The sequence below is a fragment of the Pyrgilauda ruficollis genome, unplaced genomic scaffold, assembly GCF_017590135.1.
Source record: "Pyrgilauda ruficollis isolate IOZ18807 unplaced genomic scaffold, ASM1759013v1 scaffold19, whole genome shotgun sequence".
Taxonomy (NCBI): domain Eukaryota; kingdom Metazoa; phylum Chordata; class Aves; order Passeriformes; family Passeridae; genus Pyrgilauda; species Pyrgilauda ruficollis.
The window spans coordinates 1,103,417-1,125,274 of record NW_024518095.1 but is presented as its reverse complement, the minus strand read 5'-3'; the positions used below and the strand labels follow the sequence as shown (position 1 = coordinate 1,125,274).

At 38.6% G+C, this 21,858-nt stretch overlaps 1 protein-coding gene across 1 annotated transcript in view; it reads left to right on the top strand.

Annotated features, from left to right (window-relative positions):
• Positions 1-21,858, top strand: part of NELL2 (neural EGFL like 2) — a 133,690-nt gene that overhangs the window by 22,796 nt on the left and 89,036 nt on the right. Inside the window, exons 4-9 of the mRNA XM_041465590.1 lie at positions 7,343-7,516; positions 7,625-7,721; positions 9,463-9,535; positions 9,692-9,774; positions 10,760-10,888; positions 12,121-12,223. Of these exons, the coding sequence (XP_041321524.1) occupies positions 7,343-7,516; positions 7,625-7,721; positions 9,463-9,535; positions 9,692-9,774; positions 10,760-10,888; positions 12,121-12,223 (659 nt within the window). The remainder of the gene's footprint in view (positions 1-7,342; positions 7,517-7,624; positions 7,722-9,462; positions 9,536-9,691; positions 9,775-10,759; positions 10,889-12,120; positions 12,224-21,858) is intronic.

Genomic DNA, 21,858 nt, shown 5'->3' with positions numbered 1-21,858 from the left:
TGTCAAAAAAGGTGTATTCATTCATTCATTCATTCATTTACTGCTTTGCCAGTGTGTGAGAAGATTCTGTGGGGCAAAGGATTCTCTCTGTAGACCCTGACAGTTTGACCAGGCTCTTTATCCCAAAAGAAAAATGTTCCTTGTTTGTGTTGGTTTGGGAGATTTAACTTCTATCCCTGAGTATGGGGTTGGATGGAAATATTTGTAAAGCAGCTATTTTGTGTTACACTCTGTTTAATGCCTTCATTGTGTTAGGAATGACCTGTTTCTTTGAGTGTTGGCTATAAACGTTATCATAAAATTGATTGACACCATGGCACTCTTGCTTGGATTTGGTTTTTTTTTTTGCTTCAGTTTAGTTTATACTCTGACCAAAAAAAAGAAAAATTAAAAAAAAGTTGGAAGTAGGATGTAAGTTCCTGTAGTTCATGCACCTAACTGTTCCATAACTTTATGTTAAATCAAGTGAGGCTAGCCTATCCAATGTAAGTCATTGCAGTGCCAGCTAATCCAGGGTGAATAGTTTGAGAACATCTTAGAGAATGCTTATATGCATGTGGAACCTATTGAATTGAGACTAGTAACTAGGCCTTCTTGAATAAGAGACAGAAGATTTGTTCTTTCCTATGACATTGAAAACCCCCACTGAAATAGCTCAAATGTGAGTTTTGACAGATTTTGTTATTCTTCCCATGTTGTTTATAAGGCTTTCTATGAGCAAACAAATAATGGAGAAATCTCTATTTTTTTGGGGTAGGAAATGGAAACAGTTATGTTGAAACTGCCTTTTTCTTTTACAAATACATCTACTAGAAAGTTCTTTATTGTATTTGCAGTCCTCTTGCTCTCCTTGGAGAAACTTGTCAAGAAAAGTGAATGAGAGGCATGGGGTTTAGCCATTTGTTTTTACAGTGTTTGAGTTGAGAATGTTGTTCCCTTGTTGATTTTTAGTAGAAGAGGAAGCTTCAGGCAGGCAAGATTCATATTCCTAGGACTATGTATTAGTGAGAATAAAATGGAATATATATTATATATTGATAAATGGAGTTAGTGAGAGAGATGAGAGGAATGAGAGCAATTGCTCAAAGACATGAATTAGTGTTTCAGAATTATTTCTTAAATTTGGGAATTTGATTTCATATCCATGGCTCAAATAGGAATGGCATGGGAAATGTGCTGTAATATTGGGGTTGAATTTTTCCAAGACCAAGCCAATACCTTTTGCAAGAATAGCTTTCCTTGGAGAGCTTTGAAGAGCTTGGTGAGATCTCAGTTCCTGCTTCTGGCTCCTTCTATGCTCCCATGAAAGTTGTGGAAAGGCAGCTGGAAGCCTTGCTTTGTCATCAGCAGTAGCATTGGATGGGCTGGAGGATCTTGCTCTTGTGATGTCCACGGGCTCTTGGATCATAGCACTAAACCCAGCAGAAACTACGTAGACTGCAGTGGGGGTAAGGCAAGATTTTGCCTCCCTGATTTGGTTGACCTCAAAATTTGGGAGGTAAGCAAAGAGGTTTCTCAGGTGAGAGGCAGGGTCTCAACTTCAAAGCCTTCCAAAACAAAGGCTTCCAGACCACAGCTATCCCACTGAAATCAGATGAAGAGCTGCAAGGAGTTGATAAGAACAATATCTTATTGACATACATTTTTTTCCCCACCTGCTTTGTTAGTTTGAGCTGGGTACAGACACTGAGTGGCACAGTGATGGAAAGAATTTGAACAGCCTCACATGTTTGTTTCCTAACTTCCACATCAGGGTGTTGCAGTCTCACTTTCCTAACTGCTACCTTGCGCTTCTTTCTGTGTGGAGAGAAGCTGTGCAGTAGTAGCTTGTGCAGGTGAATGATGCACCTTCCTCCTCCACAGCTGTTCCCCATATCTGTCCAGTGCAAGGAGCAGATGTGTTGAAACAAAGCTGAAGTGGATGACTGGTTTTGTGGTGGAAGAAAATAAACAAGAGACATGTAAATGCCAGAATGATCAGTAGGTGTCTGGCTGGGGTGCTTCAGAGCATTTTCCTCACACAATGAATTTCTGCTCTGCCTGATTTGGAGTAGGAACTTGAACTTGGTTTTTTTTTTTTCACCTTAGACAAGTTCCCTGAGGAATGCCATTCTCTTCTCCTTCTCTCCGCTTGATGCAGTGCTGATGCAGATTTGTTGGCAGTGCCTGGCAGGTGCTTGCTAGTAAAGGAAACAGTGCCCAGGCTGGAGCACTGACCTGCTGCTGTCCATTTTGCATAATTGTTAGTTAGCATCTTCCTTAGCATGCTTTTGTCTCCTGCGGTTAGTACCCTTGCAGATGATGTCAGGGCAGTCTGTGAAGAAGCATTGGCCCCGGCCTGTTCCCACCAGCCAGTGTGGAAAAGCCTACCAGTTTCAGGGAAAAGGTGTGAGAGATCACCAAGTTGGATATGAGTTTGTGGAACACCAGTTTTATATAGAAATTTGAGAGGATGGTTTTGCTGTCCTGCTGTTTATACAATCTGTGTCAATATGGGTAACACCCTCTTCTAATTTTTGAGCTCTCTTCACTTGGGATTTCTGCTTTCATATAGGTAATAATCATGGCATTAAATATATTTGAGAAAGTCTTCCAGAGAATCTTATATTTGTGCTCTATCTGTCTCACGCTCCCATTTTAGCAAGCATGTCATCCAAGACCCCACAAGCTTTGCTGTAAGAATGTTTGTTTCTGTCAAAAGATCTGGTTTTAATGAATGGGTCAACATTTTTGAAAAAAAAATGCCCTAAGTCAGAAAATTACAGTCTGGCTTTTTAAAACTGCATTCAGCAAAAGGAAGGGTCAGAAATGGAATTAGTAGCATTCCTGCCCATTCTGCACTTGCACTAAGGGCTACAACATATCCAGAAAAGCAAAGACAAATTTTTAACTAATAATTCCCTGATAAAAATGCTAGTATTCTCTTGTCTAGGCAGAGCTCTAAATGGAAAAGGATAAAACCAGTAAGATCAAGCAGTAGTGTGAGAGGTGGGAGCTAGATTCTTACAGATAAAATGAAGCTGCCCCTTGACATTTCATATAACCATAGAATCATTTAGGTTGAAAAAAATTACAACCTCTCTGGGGATATTTTGATGCCATGTTGTTTTAGGGGATGCACTAGGCAAAAAAACCTTGTAGTTAATGTTTCAGAACACTTAGTGTTACTTCCAAATTAAGTGTCCTGAAACATAGAAAAATAAAGCTCACACTCCTGACCACTCAGTCATGATGCCACAGAAAATAGCAAATAATGCATTGCTGAATGTGGTAGTGGTGCTGTGTGAATTGATTTTATATCTTCATAGTCTACACGTAGCAGAATTGCTTGCTCCTATTGTGCAATGAGGTCTACTGTGTAGGATCTCCTTTTTATTTTTTAATGTTTTATGCAATTAAACTTAACAAAAAAGGCAGAGCTTTGATAGCAAACATCTTCAGATAAAGATTTTTTTCATAAGTGATAGAGATAGGGATTTAAATTTTTTTTCTTAGGTACATTCTTTAATTTCATTGATTTGCCTTTATTTTCAGTGTAGGTCAAAGAGCCAGGAAGAAATATTTTAGCATTATACCTATAAACGTGAGTAGGAAAAGTTAAAAAACCCTGCCACCCTGTAATAAATTCATAAGCAGGAGACATGATATTTTGCCTTTAGCTTCTGAAATATTTGTCTGCATGCTGTAAAAGGAAGTTGAAATTATTAGTTGCGTGGAGTAAGTATGTGCATTTGTTGTGTGAGAAAGGATGCCAAATGAGCAAGTGAGCTCTCAAAGACCTGGCATTGCCAGTACTGCCTGATAGCTGGAATGGCCATACCTCCCTCTTCTCAAAGACTGCTACTGTGTGCACTGAGACCATCTGGTGTTTCACCCCCTAAATCTCTCCCTTGTGCTAGTGTGTCACCTCCCCAAGAGCAGGTCCTGCCTGGGCTGGTGTGACCGCGTGCCCTGTGGATGGACATTAGAACTCCACAGCTGAGCAGATCTGCTGATTCCCAGCTCTCACCCAGAAGTTACAATAGATCAGTGCTGAGCAGCAGAGCAAACATCACTGTTTTCTGTCTTAGATCCCTCCAGGGCATTTGAAACAAATTTCTTCCCCTTACAAAGACAGGCTCATCTGTAATCAGTATGTTAGGGATTGCTGGCTGGCTGGTTTCCAAGCAGAGCAGCTGATCTGATGCTGTGGCCTTGGTTGTTGCCTTTGCAATGATTCTGCACATACAGAGTGATCTACAGAGATGTAGCAACCTTTTTTTTCAGGTTGACATTTTCTTCTCTGCATGTTGAACATAGAAAAACCTAAGCACATATCATCTCCCTGTGAAGTTAAATCCAAGTTTAACCCAAGGTGGGTGTGGTTTTTTTAGGGGAACTTAAAATCAGTAGGTATTGTTTAAACCATCACAGAGATTATGGATGTTAGAAAGAGTGGTGCAGGTTCTGCTGTTGTGTTGGGTTTCTCATTGTGGTTTATTTTTCACTCCAATAGTCATTTGCCTTCTGCAGCACAGAAGACCTTGGAGCTATTGGGAGAAGCATCAGTGATATTTAAAATGGGATATCTTTGGCTGCTGCTCTCACTGTGATGACTGGGCTGGGCTAGGCTTATGTGGACAAGGAACTGGTGATTCAGCTGATGAGGTTCCCCTGAAGTTTTTCAGTAATGAGATTCTTGGCTAGGAGAAGACTGCAGTACAATGCAGTTACTTTCTTTTGGGAGCAAGGCCTTCAGGAGTTAAGAGCAACCTCCTTTTTCTCTCAAATGATTACTAATCCTGAGTGTACAGAGAAGTATAGGGTGTTTTTGTCACCAGACCTGAATTTCTAAAATCCAGGTCTGTTTGTTTATGCTTAGCATATTTTCTGAAAGACTCTTCCAAACCTTTGGAAACCATGCACCCAAGTGTTACAGCCTCACAGATGGAACAAGAAGCCTCACTGTGGGCAGACTTTGCATTTTCACCCAGATATGTTTGTCAGTGCTGAGTCTTGTCCTGTCTCCTGAAACTCATGAGGCTGAGACAGAGCCGTGTAAGTCCAGGCAGTTAAACAAATGTAGAAAAGGGGAATAGCAAGAACAGCATTTTGTAAAAAATTGACTGGAAATTATTAACTTTCACTTCAGTGTTTCAACATCATGGCATTTGTTCAAGCTAAACGCAGTATTGCTTTGGCTGTCATTTCACTTGCTTTTCTAATTGTGTTTTGCTGCTGCCTCTACAGATTATTAATAAACCATAAATGATTCTTTTAATAATTCTCCTAATGGCTGTTATTTTCTTTTTCATTTTGATGCATGTTTTCTCATTTCAAAGGTAGTTATATTTGTTAGTTTACCAAATGGAAGAACAAAAAATATTGTCTGTGAATGTCAAAACAGTGTGTTAATCACCATTAAAACAAAACCACAAGTGTCCACAGTTTCTTTGAGTTTGTGTAGGAAAATTTCCTTGCTTATTACAGCATCATCGATTGTCAGCATCCTCTCTCAGCAGTTCTTAATTCATGACATTTATACAGCAATGTCTTCTTTCTATTGGAAAATCCATGATTCATCTGCAGAGGTTTCATTATCTTACATGCATAAGGGCAACACAAGTGTTTGTTTTATACCTTCTGTAGTGACTGTATGTCTATTAGTGTAGCTTGTTCCCTGCCTGCCTGCATGTGTGTGTTCTGCCATCAGTTCTGCTATTGACTTGGAATGAAGGAGAGCTCTTAGTTCTACCAGGAGGTAATGCTTCAACGTATCCATGCCTTTTGTTTTCCATTTTTTTTCTGCAGCTGGGTGGAGACACTTAAAAGTTGCTGGAGGAGTCAAGTTCTCTAATGTTCCCCTTCTCTTTTGGGTTGAGACTAACCCTATTTTTATCCTTGAAGCTTGAGTTATGAAGGAGGTTATTAAGTTGATTGATGTCCTGCCACTATTGTGCAATTTTTCCAGCCAGACCTTCAATTAGTTTCTACTTCTTGCCAATGCAAAAATTATTTTTGGGCCATGAGGAGATAAATTGATTATAAAATTTATATTTGACTCTAGTTAACTGCTTTCTTAGTACTGGGGAGGAAGAAGAAATTGTCCTTTTCTGGTTTTGCAAAAAAATTAGATGATTTTGTGCTGTTGCTAGGTATGTTCCACTGTGGAACACCCTGAAGGAAGCAGGGATGTGCAGTAAGCCCAGCCTTCTTCTAGGGATGACAATTGTGCAAGATAGTTTTGGTTTGGTCTCATTTCTACTCTTCAAAACCACAATTATTGTCTTTTCTATTCCTTAATATAGATAATCTGTTAAAGTAAATGACATCACCCAAGAATACATGTGCACTCAGCTTGCAAGCCACTGCCATGTCTGACTTCAGATATAGCCACAAAAATAGGCAAAAATGAGTTGTCCATTCTCCCAGCTGTTGTGTATCTCACCCCATCCATTATTCTCCTCGATCTTTAGCTTTAGGTTACATATGATTATTAGAGAATCTCTCTTTCTGTTTCTCTTTCCTTTGTAAAAATAATTTTCTTGGGGAATTTTAAAATAAGAAACTCAGTACCTTAAAAATACAAGCGGTTAGTCAGGCTTTTTCCCAGAGGATGTCCAACATGTGAGAGACAGCCTGTCTAAGAACTGAGTTTGGTTATAGAGTGCTTTTTAAATTGAATGGCTGGAATTTCACCCTCAAAGCTTGTGTTTGCAATCTGCTAGATTCACTTAGCACAGCTGCACTGCTGGCTTTTTGCTATATATATACACATAAATCCATATTTACATATATATGTGTATACATTTACATATATATGTGTATGCATATATAGATGTGTATGTATGTGTGTGTACACCCACCCTGCAAATACACGTACTAATTTTATTACGGAAAATGAAAGAAGATGTAACAGCACATATAAAAACAAACAAAGCAGTGTTCAGTCTCAGTCTTTACTTCCCTTGGTAATTACTAATGATGTCCCTATTGCAGAACTTGGAGTTGTCTTTTGTGCATTCAGGCCTTCAGAGTATTCCTATTGTGCTTTCACTGTATAAGGCAGTTACTTATAATAATGTAATTCAGATCATGTTATGGAAAATTGTTTTGTTAGAGGAAAACATATTTGACTTGGAATCTTGTGTAATTACATTAAAGTTTGAACCTGCTATTATTTGTTGCTGAGAAGTGAGATGCAGTGGAAATCTGAAAAGGGTCTGCTTTTGCCTCTGTATCTGCTTATGTTTCTTCCTTTTTTTAAAAATAATTCTTGCATGATGATGAGAAGATGTCTTATATAAAATGTTGCTGTGCCGAAAAGAATGGTTCATGACATGATGATGCATTTGTGGTACAGGTACCTGGAGCTGGAAAGCAGCGGTCATCGAAATGAAATCAGGTTGCATTATCGTTCAGGCAGTCATCGCTCCCACACAGAAGTGTTCCCATACATTTTGGCAGATGATAAATGGCACAGACTTTCCTTAGCAATCAGTGCCTCTCACTTGATTTTACATGTGGACTGCAATAAGTAAGTAAAGAGAGTTGTTTTATAAGAAATTGTCACATTTGGAATATTTGAGCTCTGAGTAAATTAAATGATAACAACTTGGGATTCGATTTTCTCCTTCCTTTTTAGAATTTATGAAAGAGTTGTGGAGAAGCCTTTCATGGACTTACCTTTGGGTACAACCTTTTGGCTGGGACAGAGGAATACTGCACATGGTTATTTTAAGGTATGCATTCCCTGAAAGATAGAGTGAAATAAAGATATTAAAGGGATTAAATCATCTTTCATATGATGAGAGGCTGAGAGATTTGGAAGGCTGGAGAAGAGAAGGCTCAGGAGGATCTCATCAATGTGGATAAATATGTGAGGGGAATGAAGATAAGGGATCCAGACTTTTCTCACTAGGGCCCACTGACCGGCCAAGAAGCAATGAGCAAAACCTGAAACACCTGAAATTCTATCTGAACATGAGAAAACAATTCTACTGTGAGGCCTGTCAAAGAAAGATGACTATGGAGATAGTCAGAAGCTGTTTGGACACAGTCCTAGGCAATCTGCTGTAGCTGATCCTTCTTGAGTAGGGACATTGGAGTAGATGATCTCAGGAGGTCATCAGTTTGTGCTCAATCAGTTTGTGCTTCTGTAATCATAACACAGCTCTTGGATTGCTTTGAAATTGCTCTTTGGTCTTTGCTATTGGAGAGCAGCATACTGGCTACTAATTATACCTTAACTAAGCATGTAAAATCTGTCAGCAAGCAGGGGGTCTATTCTTGTGGGTGAAACCATCCCTTTCCAGACATCATAGTTGGATTTCATGCTGAAATCTCCCTGAGTTTTTAACAACATGCAGCTCTGAAGCTGTGTAACAGACATGTAGTTTCTCAGCATTTTGCAAGCTTTATGGAAGGATCACCATCAGAATTTGTTGTGGTTTAACTCCAGCTGGCACCACCTAGCCACTTGCTCACTTCCCTCCCTGCTGGGATGGGGAGAGAATTGGAAGGGTAAAAGCTAGAAATTCGTGGTTTGATACAGAGTTTAATAGGTAAAGCAAAGCCACACAAGCAAAGCAAAACAAGGAATTAATTCACCACTTTCCAAGGGCAAGCAGGTGTTCATCCATCCCCAAGAAAGCAGGGCTCTGTAATGGTTATTTGGGAAGGCAAATGCCACCACTCCAAACTCCTTCTTCTTGCCCCAGCTTTAAATGCTGTGCATGATGCCCTGTGGTCTTGGATATGACCCTTTCTTTGGTCAGCTGGGGCAGCTGTCCTGGCTGTGTCTCTCCAAACTCCTTGGGCATCCCCAGCCTGCTCACTGGTGGGGTGGTAGGAGAAGCAGAAAAGGCCTTGCTGCTGTGTAATTTCTGTAACATCCCAGTGTTATCAGCACTATGTTTCCAGCACAAATCCAAAACATGACATCATGCCAGCTACTTTCCTGTGAAGAAAATTAACTCTACTCCAGCCAAAACCAGCACAAACTCATTAAGGGTTTGCATTAACATATTTTTCTTGACTCTAGTTTCTTTAATCTCCAAATCTATTTAAGAGTTACAGCTTGTAAAAAATTTGCATTTTATTTAAAAGAGTATTTCTAAGTAACTGAAACTGCAGCTGTTTTCAAATTACTTTTTAAAGGTCATTTGCAAGCTTTTCTGCAGTGACTAACTAAAAATAACAATGAATTCAAACCCACCAAACTCTTGCCACATAATTATGTCTTGACATTTAATCTTATGTCTTTAAAAATTGTTCAGTATGCCTATACATCTATCTATTTTTATTTCTGCTTATTCTTCTATCACTGAATTGAGTCCAGACACGAAGCTGTTTATTCATAAGTTTTTTTTTATCAGGTAGTTTTTCTTTGTGGGCTTTAATGTTTTACATGGTAAATGAAAAAACGTCATTTTGACAGGTAAAAATAATGTATCCTTTTGTTTTCTCTCCACTAACACATAGGGCATAATGCAAGATGTGCAATTACTTGTCATGCCTCAAGGATTTATTTCTCAGTGCCCAGATCTTAATCGCAGTAAGTCTATTAATTCTTGTATCATAAAATGTAAGGTGTGCTTTTTACCTTCTTTCTGTCCTACAACACACTTGAGTTTAAGTGTATTGTTTGTCAACTTTGGCATGATTGAACCTATTGTGAATTAATTTATTAACATGTATTGTATTATTCCAGCATGCCCGACTTGTAATGATTTCCATGGACTTGTACAGAAAATTATGGAACTGCAAGATATTTTAGCAAAAACATCAGCTAAGGTAATGTTTACTAGGACTCTAGTCATAGGAGAAATGAGGATTGCCGGTCTTTACTTGCTGTATTTTTAGATTATTCATGCTTGTGTGGGGTTGTGCACATGGCTGTGAGCAGAACATCCCTGCATGGTATGTTTACATCTTTATATACTGCTTCCTAACTTATACATACAGATTCTCAGTTCAGAGAGTTTTGTGTTTTAGTATTTTTATAGAATCATGAATTTTAATAGTAAAGAGCATCCAAATCCCTGAGAAAGGAAAGGGCTCATAGATATCGAAACTCTACCTATAAGGCTAATAAATCAATAAACCTAGAATTAAATGGGTAACTGTGTTTATTACAGCAAGACTTTCCACGACTTTTTAAGACCCGAGCTGCCAAAGGCACGTTCAGACAAAATACGTGCAAGACAAGGAACTAAGAATCCAAACCAGGACTTTATTCTTTCTTTCCTGTAGAATATGACACCAAAAACATTCATGTCTGCTCGTGAAAGTAGACTACTGTGATTTTAAATGTCAGTTCTTTAGATATCTGCAGGAACGCTGTTACCTAGCTGCTTTGATACACTAATGTTAGAAATGCCTTGGCTGAAGAGCAGAAAAAATTGCTAATGCCAGTTCTGAGCTTATTTGGCCCCTCTGCCAGTACTTTATGTGGAACAAGATTCTTGATCAGTTTGCCCATACAAAGATGATAAATGAGGAGCTGTACCCATTTTGACCTGCTAATTTTATTTCATGATGTCCCTGATGTCAGGATGATAAGAGAAATTAAATGCATTGTGTCTTACTTCTCAATTTCCGTCTCTGAATGGCTGGTGGTTTCATCATGTTGTATTTAGCAATAATTGTTTTATTGTCTCTGATAGTGTTTTCCTAAGTGTGTTCTCTCATCTGTGTACTGGGGACAATTTGAATTGTGTTTTCACTAATGTGGAAGCCACTTAAAAATTCAAAACATTTTTGTGAACTGTAAATACAGTTGTCTCAAGCTGAGCAGAGGATGAATAAGTTGGATCAGTGCTACTGTGAAAGAACCTGCACAATGAAAGGCACAACCTACAGAGAGTTTGAATCCTGGACGGATGGCTGTAAGAACTGCACTTGCATGGTATGGCTATGGTTTGAGTGGAGAGTCAGGAACTCCAGTCTTTCCTCTGAATAGTTTTATTGAGAGCTTCCAGGTGTGTGCTAGGTACTGACAACAAAGAATTTTAAAATCTGTTCTAAATCTAAGGAGTAGTATAATAAATATGTTTTCCTATATTTTCTGCATTACTAGCTTGTGTAGCTACTGTATTCCATGTCACTGTGTGCAGGTGCTAGGGAATATACTTAGATATCATGTTATTCCCTTGCACTGAGTTGCAAACAGTTTCTCTGGAATTCTAATTCCTTGCTTTTTGTCTCTATAAAGACAGCCTTTTTCTTAGCAAATGATTTAATAGTTCCCTTGTGCCCAATTTCCTTTGGTTGCCTTTGGTTACATCTCAATAAGTAATAAAAAGTAAAATGTCAGGGTCATATGCAAGCTTTGTTATATTACAAATGAAAAAGATTTGGTGGATGAAAGATTCCCAAAGGTATCACAACTCCAGATGTGATTGCAAGTATCCTTTCAGGTACCAAGCTAGGGCGTCTGTATTGCTGCCCATTCATATAAAACTCTTTAATTCCATTTGAACTCCTTAAATGCTTAATCCAAAGGCCATTAGAAGCCAGTGAAAAGGTTGCTGTTGTCTGTTCTGCACCTTAGATTGATTTGCTGCTATCTATAATTAGCTAAATGGGTCTCTTTAAGCTTAATATTTTTTTACCTTTATATTTCTGGATGGATATTCATTTTGCTTTTAGTATTTTCTGCCATCAAATCTGGCTGATAAATGTTTAAAATTCTTTGAATTTAGAGTTAAATTCATTGCATATTTTTGTCTTGGATTTTTCTCACAGCTATAATATTTCTACCTTTTAGAAATATATTCTCTCTAACATAAAATCAGAAGGCAGAGTATTATTCTGTACAGTTGTCATTTCACAGTAATATCTCAAAGTTTTTGCTGATTGGCAGCATGTTTTGCCTCCAAATAGACTTGCCTCTAAAAAAAATTGATCATTATCATCTCAAAGAGCACATCATTCATGTTAAAGGATTGTATGTGTGACATTCTGAAGGCATGGTTTCTCTCCTTGTAGTTATTAAAAGACCCAAGTTAAACTATCTTTTTTTTGTACACTGTTAGAAAGTTCATTGTATGTAAAAATAGATTTTCAAGTTCCTGTGTTTGAGAACATCTCTGCTGTTGCTAAATAAAACCATCAGTTAAGCCCCTTTTGTTCTCCTAGAACGGTACTGTGCAGTGCGAGGCTTTGATTTGCCCCCTTGCTGACTGTCCGCTTAACTCTGCCCTGGCCTACGTGGATGGCAAGTGCTGCAAGGAATGTCAATGTAAGTTTCACTTGTGTCTCCTGCTAATGAATGCTTTGAAATCTTAATAATATGAACCTTTCTGTAAATATGTCAGTGAAAGAACTGGTCATTAAATAGTTGGGTTGAGAAGTCAGGGAACTTAGACTTCTCTGAAGTGTTCTGGTGAACTGATAACCAGAAGGTTTTAATATTTCATGTGGGATATTTTGTTTCATTTTGGTTATGTTATTTTTATTTAGCACAGATATTTATTTTCAAAATTTAAAAAGAAAAAAACCAGTTACTTATAAAACTTTCTGCAGACTTCCATTTTCTATGTTCTAGACCAAAGTGCCAGAAATTCAAGAACAATTGCCTGTGTTTGACCAGGGTCTCCAACACCTTTATCACATGACGAGTGTATTACCAACCTTACGTTATTGAGATTAGAAATGGAGATTCAGATTTATTATTCTTCTTCCTTAGTTAAGAGAAAAGAAGAAACCCGGACACCTAGAAATGTTATTCTACAAAAGGTCATAAAAGAATTAAAGGAAAAACAGAAAAAGGTGATTTATTTTGTCTTTTAGGATTGGATACATGATTAACTCTAGGTTTTATAGTATTCTGGTTTTGTTGCAAGTAGGGCCAGAGAAGGGGAATTTCAGGTTAATCACTATCTAGATGGACTATATGTAGTATTTCAGATTGATTATGTATGTGTATTCCACATGTGATGGTTAGTTATTTCTGACTATGGTAGAATCCATTCTTGAAATTGAGCATGAGATGCACACACTTCTTTATTCTGTAAATGTTGAAATTTTTCTGTGTGGTTTCATCACTGTTCTACTGCAGTATAAAACTTCTTACAGAGTGTAGAGAAATACATAACTGGTTAGAATGACATGTTTTAAGATAAAACTCAGGAAGACATTTTGTACTCCATTGATCTAGCTCCCACAGGAGTTTATTAATATTTAATTGTGTTAGAAGTTACACAAACCATCCCTTTTTATGAAACCTTATTAACTTACTCAAATAGATTAATTCTAATTAAGAGGAAATAAGAATTCAAATACTTTTTTAAACCAGCGACACAGAATTTCCATGCATATTAGATGACTCAGGGTAATTGGTAATTCAGGAATGTGATATGTGTGGCATTCAAGCTTCTATTTGAGGCTATTTGAATCTCTGACCATGTTGGAGGAATTTGAAAACCTGATCCTCTGAAGTACGGTTTTGTAATGTTCTGCCTGTAAACTGAGTTGGGAATTCTCTATCCAGGTGTTAATGGGGTAGCACTCACATCATATGACTTCTTCCAAATTTGTTTTTATTGAGAGTCTTGACAAAAGTCAAGAAATGTGAATGAGTGTATGAACACTGACCTTGTCACAGAGCATTGATACTTCTTTGAATGAAGATGCAGCTCTGGTACAGCACGCTGCACGCTCTGAAATTTCCTGTTTGATATTCTTAATATTATCAAAGTCTCTTAGCTTTGAGTGTTGCTAATTTGATGCCAGTACATAATTCAATTTATAGCTAACATGAACACATACCACTTTCTTGACAAACTACCAGGAAAATAATAAGATCAGAAAACATAAATAAAGTTTGCTTTTGAATTTTTTTTCCTAATTTCATCTAGGTTATTTAAAGTGACTTTTGAAATAAATCACACCATTTTTACAGTGGCTAAATTCCAGGAACCAAAGGACAGAGAATGTACAGTGGAGTCTCATTGACAGGGTAGTTAAATTCCAGTGAAAGAGTGGAAGTTAGAGGCAATGGAGGCTGCAAGACTGTCACTTATTCTTCAGGCCAGTTTGGTAGAAATGCTAAGTTGTCTCTGAGTTCATATACATAAGCCAGCTGTATTCTGCCTTGGTGTCTTCTGGTCAGGGTCTGAGCTGATTGAGGTCAGTGGGCTCGTTGAACTTGGTTCTTGCTGGAGGGGTTCAAAGCTTGCTCCATTTGGACAGGTTCTGAGAGTAACTTAATTGTTTTCAGTGCTCAGAACAACAGCAAGAGATGTAGCTTCTGACTAGATAATACAGAGCGACCACAGACGGCTTATAATTGGGAAAACATCTTAGGGGGTTACCCCCAATTAGAGAGTGTTGCTCAAGGAGCCATATCCTTGGTTTTGGATAAGGAATAATAAGTGCTGAGAAAAAATGATGCCTGATAGACGGTTCTTAGCTGAATTTAGTATTTGTTTCAAGACAGAACATGTATGGATATTGATGCTTCCTTCCTGGTATTTATGTTATCTCATACCAGATGATGGGTTGTTTCTGCCAGACTGCTTGAGTAGAAGTGCCCAGGCAGTGACAGCTGCTGGAACCTTGTGGCTAACTCCCCCAGGGCTGAGTGCTTCCCTCCACACTTCTTCCTTTCTTCTGCTGGTGTTAAAACAAAGCCACCAAAAATCAAAAGAGTGAGAGTGGATTTAATGACAGCTGGCAGAGAAGAGTTAAGAGTACAGCACTTCTGGCTCTTTTGGTGACCAGCAAGCAGGCTTTCTGGGATTTTTGTTGTTGTTGTTTTTCGGGTGTTTTGTGTTTTTTTTTGTTTTTTTTTTACCCCTCAGTGATGGAGGATGGAGTCATTCTGCATGGCTTGAGACATGTAGAATTTGGGAATACAATCTGAAGTAGCTTCACTTATACTAGTAAATGAAATAGGGCAGGCACAGTCCTGTGGCACTTGTGGCTCACATGTCTGAAGTCTCTTTCCCTTTCCCACCCCCAGCAGATTATCTGCATCCAGATGGTTGTCTGGGAATGGCCTCTGATCAGGGCTGTGCCCCCAGCTTGTGCCTGGCACTGCTTCAGAGCGTCTTGGCTGGTACAGTTTGACACGGTGCCATGATGTGTGCTAACACTCAGACTGCAGGGAGGGTTACGCGCTGTAACCGAGCGTTTTCAAGGCTGCTGTCATTCGCTGTTTCATTTGCCTGATGTGTTTCATTTACTAGTTGTGGACATCACCAGTTTGGCTCTCTTGATAACGAGCTGCAGAGACTGGCACCTCCAGAAGACACTTGGTGCTGAGAGGGGCTGGAAGGGATGGGATTAGTTGCCTTCTGGAAGTAGACAGCTCCTTCCATGGCTTGTATACAGAGCCCAGGTGATTAGATCAGGTACTGGACTTTTAGACAGCTGAAGTTGTGAGACTAATCTCATGTGAGTTACTGTGATGAATATCACAGTAAGATATGTGTGTAAGATAGGATGGAAAGTGTGGATAGATAGAATGTAGGAGAATAGAGATAGTGGTAATCTCACCCCTAAGGAGTTACAGCTGTGCTAATTATCAAGCATTAGGAACAGGCCTGCCCTTAATAGGCCACACCTGGATCCAGTTAGGAGGGGTATTGTAAAAGAGCAGGTTGGCTGGTCCAGAAGGTTGGATGGACTTTGTTGGCTGTGCTGAGAAGGAGTCAGTGCTGTGAGGAGCTGCCCATGAGAAATCACCAAGAAGGTATGAAACCTTTGCAACAAGATGGCAACAGGAAAGTGCTGGATTTTTAAGCTTGATTCTGGCGTTCAACTGTTATGCTAAGTGACTTTCCCACGCTGCCAAATCCTAGGAATTAAATTTCAGCCCAGTCCAGCATTTACATTTTGGACAGTGAAGCTTTGTTTTGTCTTGTTCAATAACATTTTCAACACTTTGGAAATTTCAGCACAACTGTCTACTCCTGTTTTTCTTAAATGTTTAATTCAGGGAAGAACACTTAGTAAGGAATGGTTTAGATAATTTTTTTAAAACCAGTATTGCTTTGACTTTGGTACTTTTTGTAAGCCAAAGGAAAAAAGCCACAAAACAAACAAAAACCCAAACCCTGACCTTCTCTTTTAACTCCATACCTTTGTTTCAGGCCATTCAGACTACTTGTACTGTTTTGTCTTGTGTGAAGGTCGATGCTGGTAGCATGGGGAATGGCAATGAATGCAAATTATCACTGTGTTTTCTATTAGCTGTAAGGGACTAAAAGAAGCAGCAGTCTTCCAGGGCAGATGAATGGGCCAGTGTGTTGGATGTATGTTTCAGCTGTAGACAATGTAAAACTCAGTTCAGCTGCCATAGCATACATCTTAGTTCAGTGGGAGCTTCCTGGGGAGAATTGTTTGGAGCTGGAAGGAAGAGACTGCTTTTTTCTATGCTCAATGCAATTTTAAAGAATTCTGAGAATTCTTTAATGCGCAAAAGATCATTAATTCTTTTTCTTCTCTGCAGAGACAAATGCTTTGTGTGCTGATAGGCACCAATACAAATTGAGGAGAGATTAAACTTCCCTACTGACCCTATAAATATTGCTTTAGACCACAGGCTTGGCTTAAGATGTACAAGGACGAGTTCATTTATTTTAAGTGACTTGTGGAAGGACTGCCAATGTCTTAGCAACTGAGAGAATTGGTGCTTGGTCAGCAGATCTTATTATGGTAATGTTTTCATTAGTCAGTGTATTAACACCAAGGCATCACCTCCAAAAGCTATATGCATTCTTTTTAGAATGGAACTAGTGTTTTTTTTAAACAAACTAGGTAATTTTTGTTTTTATAAGACCAGAAGTGATATTTGTGTCAGCATCTGGTGCAGTAATAATTCCCATCACCAAAGACTGATTTCCAGGAAGCAATTGCTCTCTTCTCATCTTCTCACTCTCTTCCTCCCAGTGACACTGCAGAAACTTATTGAGCTAACAGCAAACTATTTAAATCCATCCTGACAGATTCCAGTAGAGGATAAAATCTGAGCCATTATGCTCAAATCTGCAGGCTTGATTTTTCCATATATCTGTTTGTTTTTCTCCTGAGACAGGGTATTTGATGGGTTTCTGATGCATTGTAGCCAAATTCTTAGTCTAACACAAGTATTTTAAGCAACTGTGAGAAACATTAGGGTTGTACTGGGTCAGCTCCCAGTTCTGGTACTAGCAGGTGTGCAGAGAGAGTGTGTAAAGAGGTTCTATAACTTGGGAAGGATTTTTTAACAAAATAATTAAAACACTAATATGAACATTGTAGCTCTTAAAAACATGCATGGGCTTCTGATGCAGTGAGCTGTCTTGCTATCTTGCAGAAACTGTTAATTTTATGATTAAAATTAAAGGGATTTCCCCTCTTGCTCTTCCTAATTTACTAATTTTTTCCCTGAAAGCTAGAAACTCTTCTGCAAACTCCAGCACGTGTAGCCTACTGACACAGAGAGACGGAGCCGTGAAAGCCCATCTGCTGCTTCTTTGCAGCAGCAGTTGAGCATCAGCAAAAGTGCAAAATTTTTGTCTAGAAACCTAAGGAATATGGGTTAAACTTACTCTGAAATTCATAATTAATCCAGGTAGTTTGCAGCATTGTGGACTTAAGCCTGTGCTGTTTACCAAGTTCCATGTTTTTACAAAATGGCCACTTTTTCCCCTGGGATTTCCTCCTCTAGCCTTTGGTGACTTCCATCAGTGGCAAAGTGCGGGGCCAGCCCCTGCCTTGTTCAGCCAAGAGCTGGAGAAGTTCCTGCATTCAGTGTGGCAGCGAGAAGAGGCTGCAGCTTGGAGAAGTGATTAGTCACTGACTGAACAGGTCATCCCATCCTTACAGTAAATCAGAAAAAGGGCAATGGAAGAGCATCTCCAGCAGGCTGGCTGGAGCACAGCATGAGTCTGAGGGCTGTGGACAGCCAGCAGGCTCAGGGTGGCAGAGCATCAGTACTGCAGGAAGAAAAGGCAGTTTTTAGCAGTAAAACAGTGATTTCTCCTTTATCACAGTTCTTTAAAAAATGCACATGTTAGAATATAAAGGAGAAGCAACATTCTGGTTAATACAAAAAAAAAAAATAGTTGCTTTTTTGATTTTAAATACTTGTGTGGCTTTTTAAAGAACGCAAGTGTATATAGAGCAGAAATTCTATTCTTCTGAGGTTTCTCTTTAATATGAAAGTTCAGCTAAATTAGCCTACTTCAGAATAGTGTTAAGATGTCTTGAATGTAGCCAGCACTGGATTGTTTTTTAAAGCTGTGTTATTTACTATAGCCTCCTGTAGTCAGCATGCAGAATGTGTGAATATTATTTAGCAGGATAGTGGCCATTCAGCCTCTACTTTCTGGATTTTCTGTGCTGAAATGATTGACATCAACCTTATTTTTCAGGCTTTGGAATTACATAGAATGATTGTACCACACTGGAATGATAAATAAGCATTTTTATTATACTTGTACTGTATTGTACCACTTGTACTACTGAGATTATTTATATTGTACTTTACCAACTGTTTAAACCATTTTATTACTTCTTGTGACTTCTAAAGAAAGTCAGTATCCATATCCATTTAGAAATAGGACAAAAATAATTTTTCTAATTAAATACTTTTGCAAGAGTTAAAAACATGTCCTTGAACTCAGGTAGGTCAATAGGATCAGTGGAGATGTTTTAGATTTACAAAGCTGTAATAGAAGGGCATGCTAGATGCACCTGTCATTTGTGAATCCAGCACAGCTCCTACAATGTCAGTCTCACAAAAGGGTTGAGGTTGGAAGGGAGCTCTGGAGGTCTCCTGGTCCAACCCTTCTGCTCGAGGAGGGCTGTGACCAGCCAGCTTTTGAATATCTGCACAGATGGAGACTCCAAAATCTCCCGGGCAACTGTGCCAGTGCTCAGTCACCCTCACAGTAACAAACTATTTTCTTCAGTCCAAATGGATTTTTATGTGTTCTGGTCTGTGCCTGTTGCCTCTGATCCTGTTACTGGGCACCACTGAGAACTGCCTGTCTTTCTCTTCTTCAGTCCCTTCCACCAGGAGTTTACACACTTTGGGAAGATCTTCCCGGAGACTTCACTTCTCTGGGATGTGTAACATCTCAGGAAGTTGAGACACTCTAAGAATGGGGCCTTTCCTGTGCTGAACTCAAAGCCAGCTGGAGACAATGGAAGGAATCCCCTTGGCTTTGGTGGGCAGGGCCAGTCTAACCCTTGACCCAAAGTGCTCAGTCTCTGCTGTGTTTTCCATTGTAAAGCTATAGAAATTTTCAAACTACTCTTACACCACAGAGATATTTGGTTTATCTCTGTTAAAGAGCCAATGACAGAATTGTTAGGGGATTTTTGTTGTTGAGCATGTAGTCTCAAGTGACTTTATTCTTTGTAAGCTGGGCAGTATTCCTCATCAGAAGGAAAACAGAGTCTTTTGACTTGCAATTCCCCTCTGAGTAGGAAACCCATTCCTTGTATGTCTTTTGTTCTCTATAAATTAAAATATAGCTTAGAGTATATTGAAATCCATCTTACAGTATTTTTGGACTTCTCAAAATATTTTGCTCCTATTTTGTTTCCTTTCCTACTTCCCCATGTCCTTTGAATTTCATTGTTCCTTGTTAGCAAAGGAGGACTGGGGGGAGTCAGTGCCTGTGCCTGTCTTAGACTTTTCATACCTTGAAGTGTGGCTTCCTCCTAGGTGAGTGGCCTTTTAGCTATTCTGGACCCCATGCATTATGGAGCTCCACTAGAAGACTCTAGATCTGGAGGCAATCTATCAGTGTTCAAGGAGAACTCCAGTTGATGGTAAAATCATCTAGTTTTAGTCTTACTGTGTGCCTGAGGAATGAATACTAAAATAAAGTATGCTTAAGAAAATCCTTATTCATTAAAATACATTACACTGGATATGTAGCAATCTGCACTAAAGAAGAAATTGGAAACATAATATTGGTAACTTTATTGGTAGAGAATTAAAAATATTTTATTTCATGGAGAATTTTGCTGTAGGCCATGCTCTGCTCTCCTCATAACCTTTTTTGTTGAGGTTGTGTGGGAAAAGAGCTAATATTTTCCATTCCTTTTTCATTATATTCTTACCAGGGAGTTCATAAAATATAAAATACCTGCAGCGTATTATTATTTTAGTTTATTTCCAGTGCAAATAAAACATTAACATATGCTAGATATGAATATATTTCAGACAGCTGGGAGAGGACAGATTGGCAGTGTTCCAGCTTCTAATAAGTTGGTACCCTAACTTTAGTAATGCTGATTTCACCAGAATTTACTTAGGTACCTATGAAATAATAGTTGTTAAAAAGCTGGTGCCATTTATAATTGCAAAAATAATCTAGGATATGTAAGCATTCACATGCCTATGTGTTGATTTCAATATGTTTGTTCTCAGCAGTGATGTGCTTATGTCACTCTGTGTATGTGCGTTATTGATCTATGGGATTCTTTTTTGTTTGATTTGTTTTTTGGGGGGCCGTGGTGGGTTTTTTGTTTTGTTTTAGGGTTTTTGTGGGAGGAGTTGTTGGAGTTTTTTTTGTCCCATATCCAGAAGTACATTGCCAAATCAGCAGCTTGTAGCTGACGTTCTAGTTTTTGCCTGGACCTTTTATTATGCAGATCTTGGAGATACCTATAGTATCAGTAGCAAACATCTTCAATGGGTACGTGCTGTGGAAAAAAAGAGAAAAACCTTAGCTGAAAACCCCAGAACTACAGGTTTTGGAGAAGGTCACAGAAATGTTACAAGTTGGAGGCAGAGAGTGCTGATGGAATAAAGGCTTTGAAAAACCCAGCCAACCAACCAAATGAGATTCTTGGCTTGCACAGTTTTGCAAAGACCAGTTTGCACTTGACATGCTCTTGTTCAGAACAGAAATGCCACATTGACAAGGATTGTTTGGATGGAAAGCTGAACTGGGGAAGACACTAGCAGATATGGGAATGTACAAGAAGGCATATATACAATTTTTTGTCAGTGCCTATGTCTGTGAAATGAAAAAAAATGGGAAGGTTGTGAAAGCTGAAACTCAATAAATAAATTATTGGAAGAAAACTCACCACAAAACTGTCAATAATGTGATCATATTTCCCTGGGAAGGGATAGTAAAATATGAATGAAGTTGATTCAGTGAGATTAATATAAAATGATGTACACTGTTATCCTTTATTTGTCTTTTTGTGAAGATAATGATTTAAAGCCATGGCTTTCAGTCTTTTGGACGGCAGAAGTTGGACATTTTTTCAGTGGAAACATGTAGTGAATTAAACCATCTACTGCTTGGTATACTTCTCTTAACTACTGCTTGCAGATATCTGAAGTGTGATGTATAAACCTCCAGGCTGTTATTGATCACTGTTTCTACATCTGTCAGCTCATAAAATATATTCAGCTTCAAATAATGGTCACTTAGTCCCACGTGAGACACAACTTTAAAATGAAAATCTTGCCTGATATGATGTAACAGACCTTTATCCTGCTTTCCTCGTCTGTTGCCTTCAAAAATGTCATTGCAGCCCTCTTTATTTGAAGAGTTTCTGCAGTTTGCTTTTGTCACTGTGCCAGTCACAGGACTGTGTCTGTGATGCTTCTCTAATTCTATTCTGCCAATATAGAGAATTCTTACTGATTTTTGCCTTTTTGGGTTTTTTAAATTTGTTTTCAGTTTCCACTAAGAAGAAAGCCCTGTTCATTTGTTTTGGGGGGCGATTGACTGTCCTAAGCCTTACTTTACAGGGTACCTGACTTGTTTATTTTCACCTTCTACTTGTTGAAATTATTTGTGTAAGATTCTGATTGTAAGTGAAAATTCTGGTCTTCCCCTTCTTGCTTGAAATTATTTTCAAGTATAATTTTGACTGTTTTCCTGATTTCATTTTAATTTGTGACATTTTGTT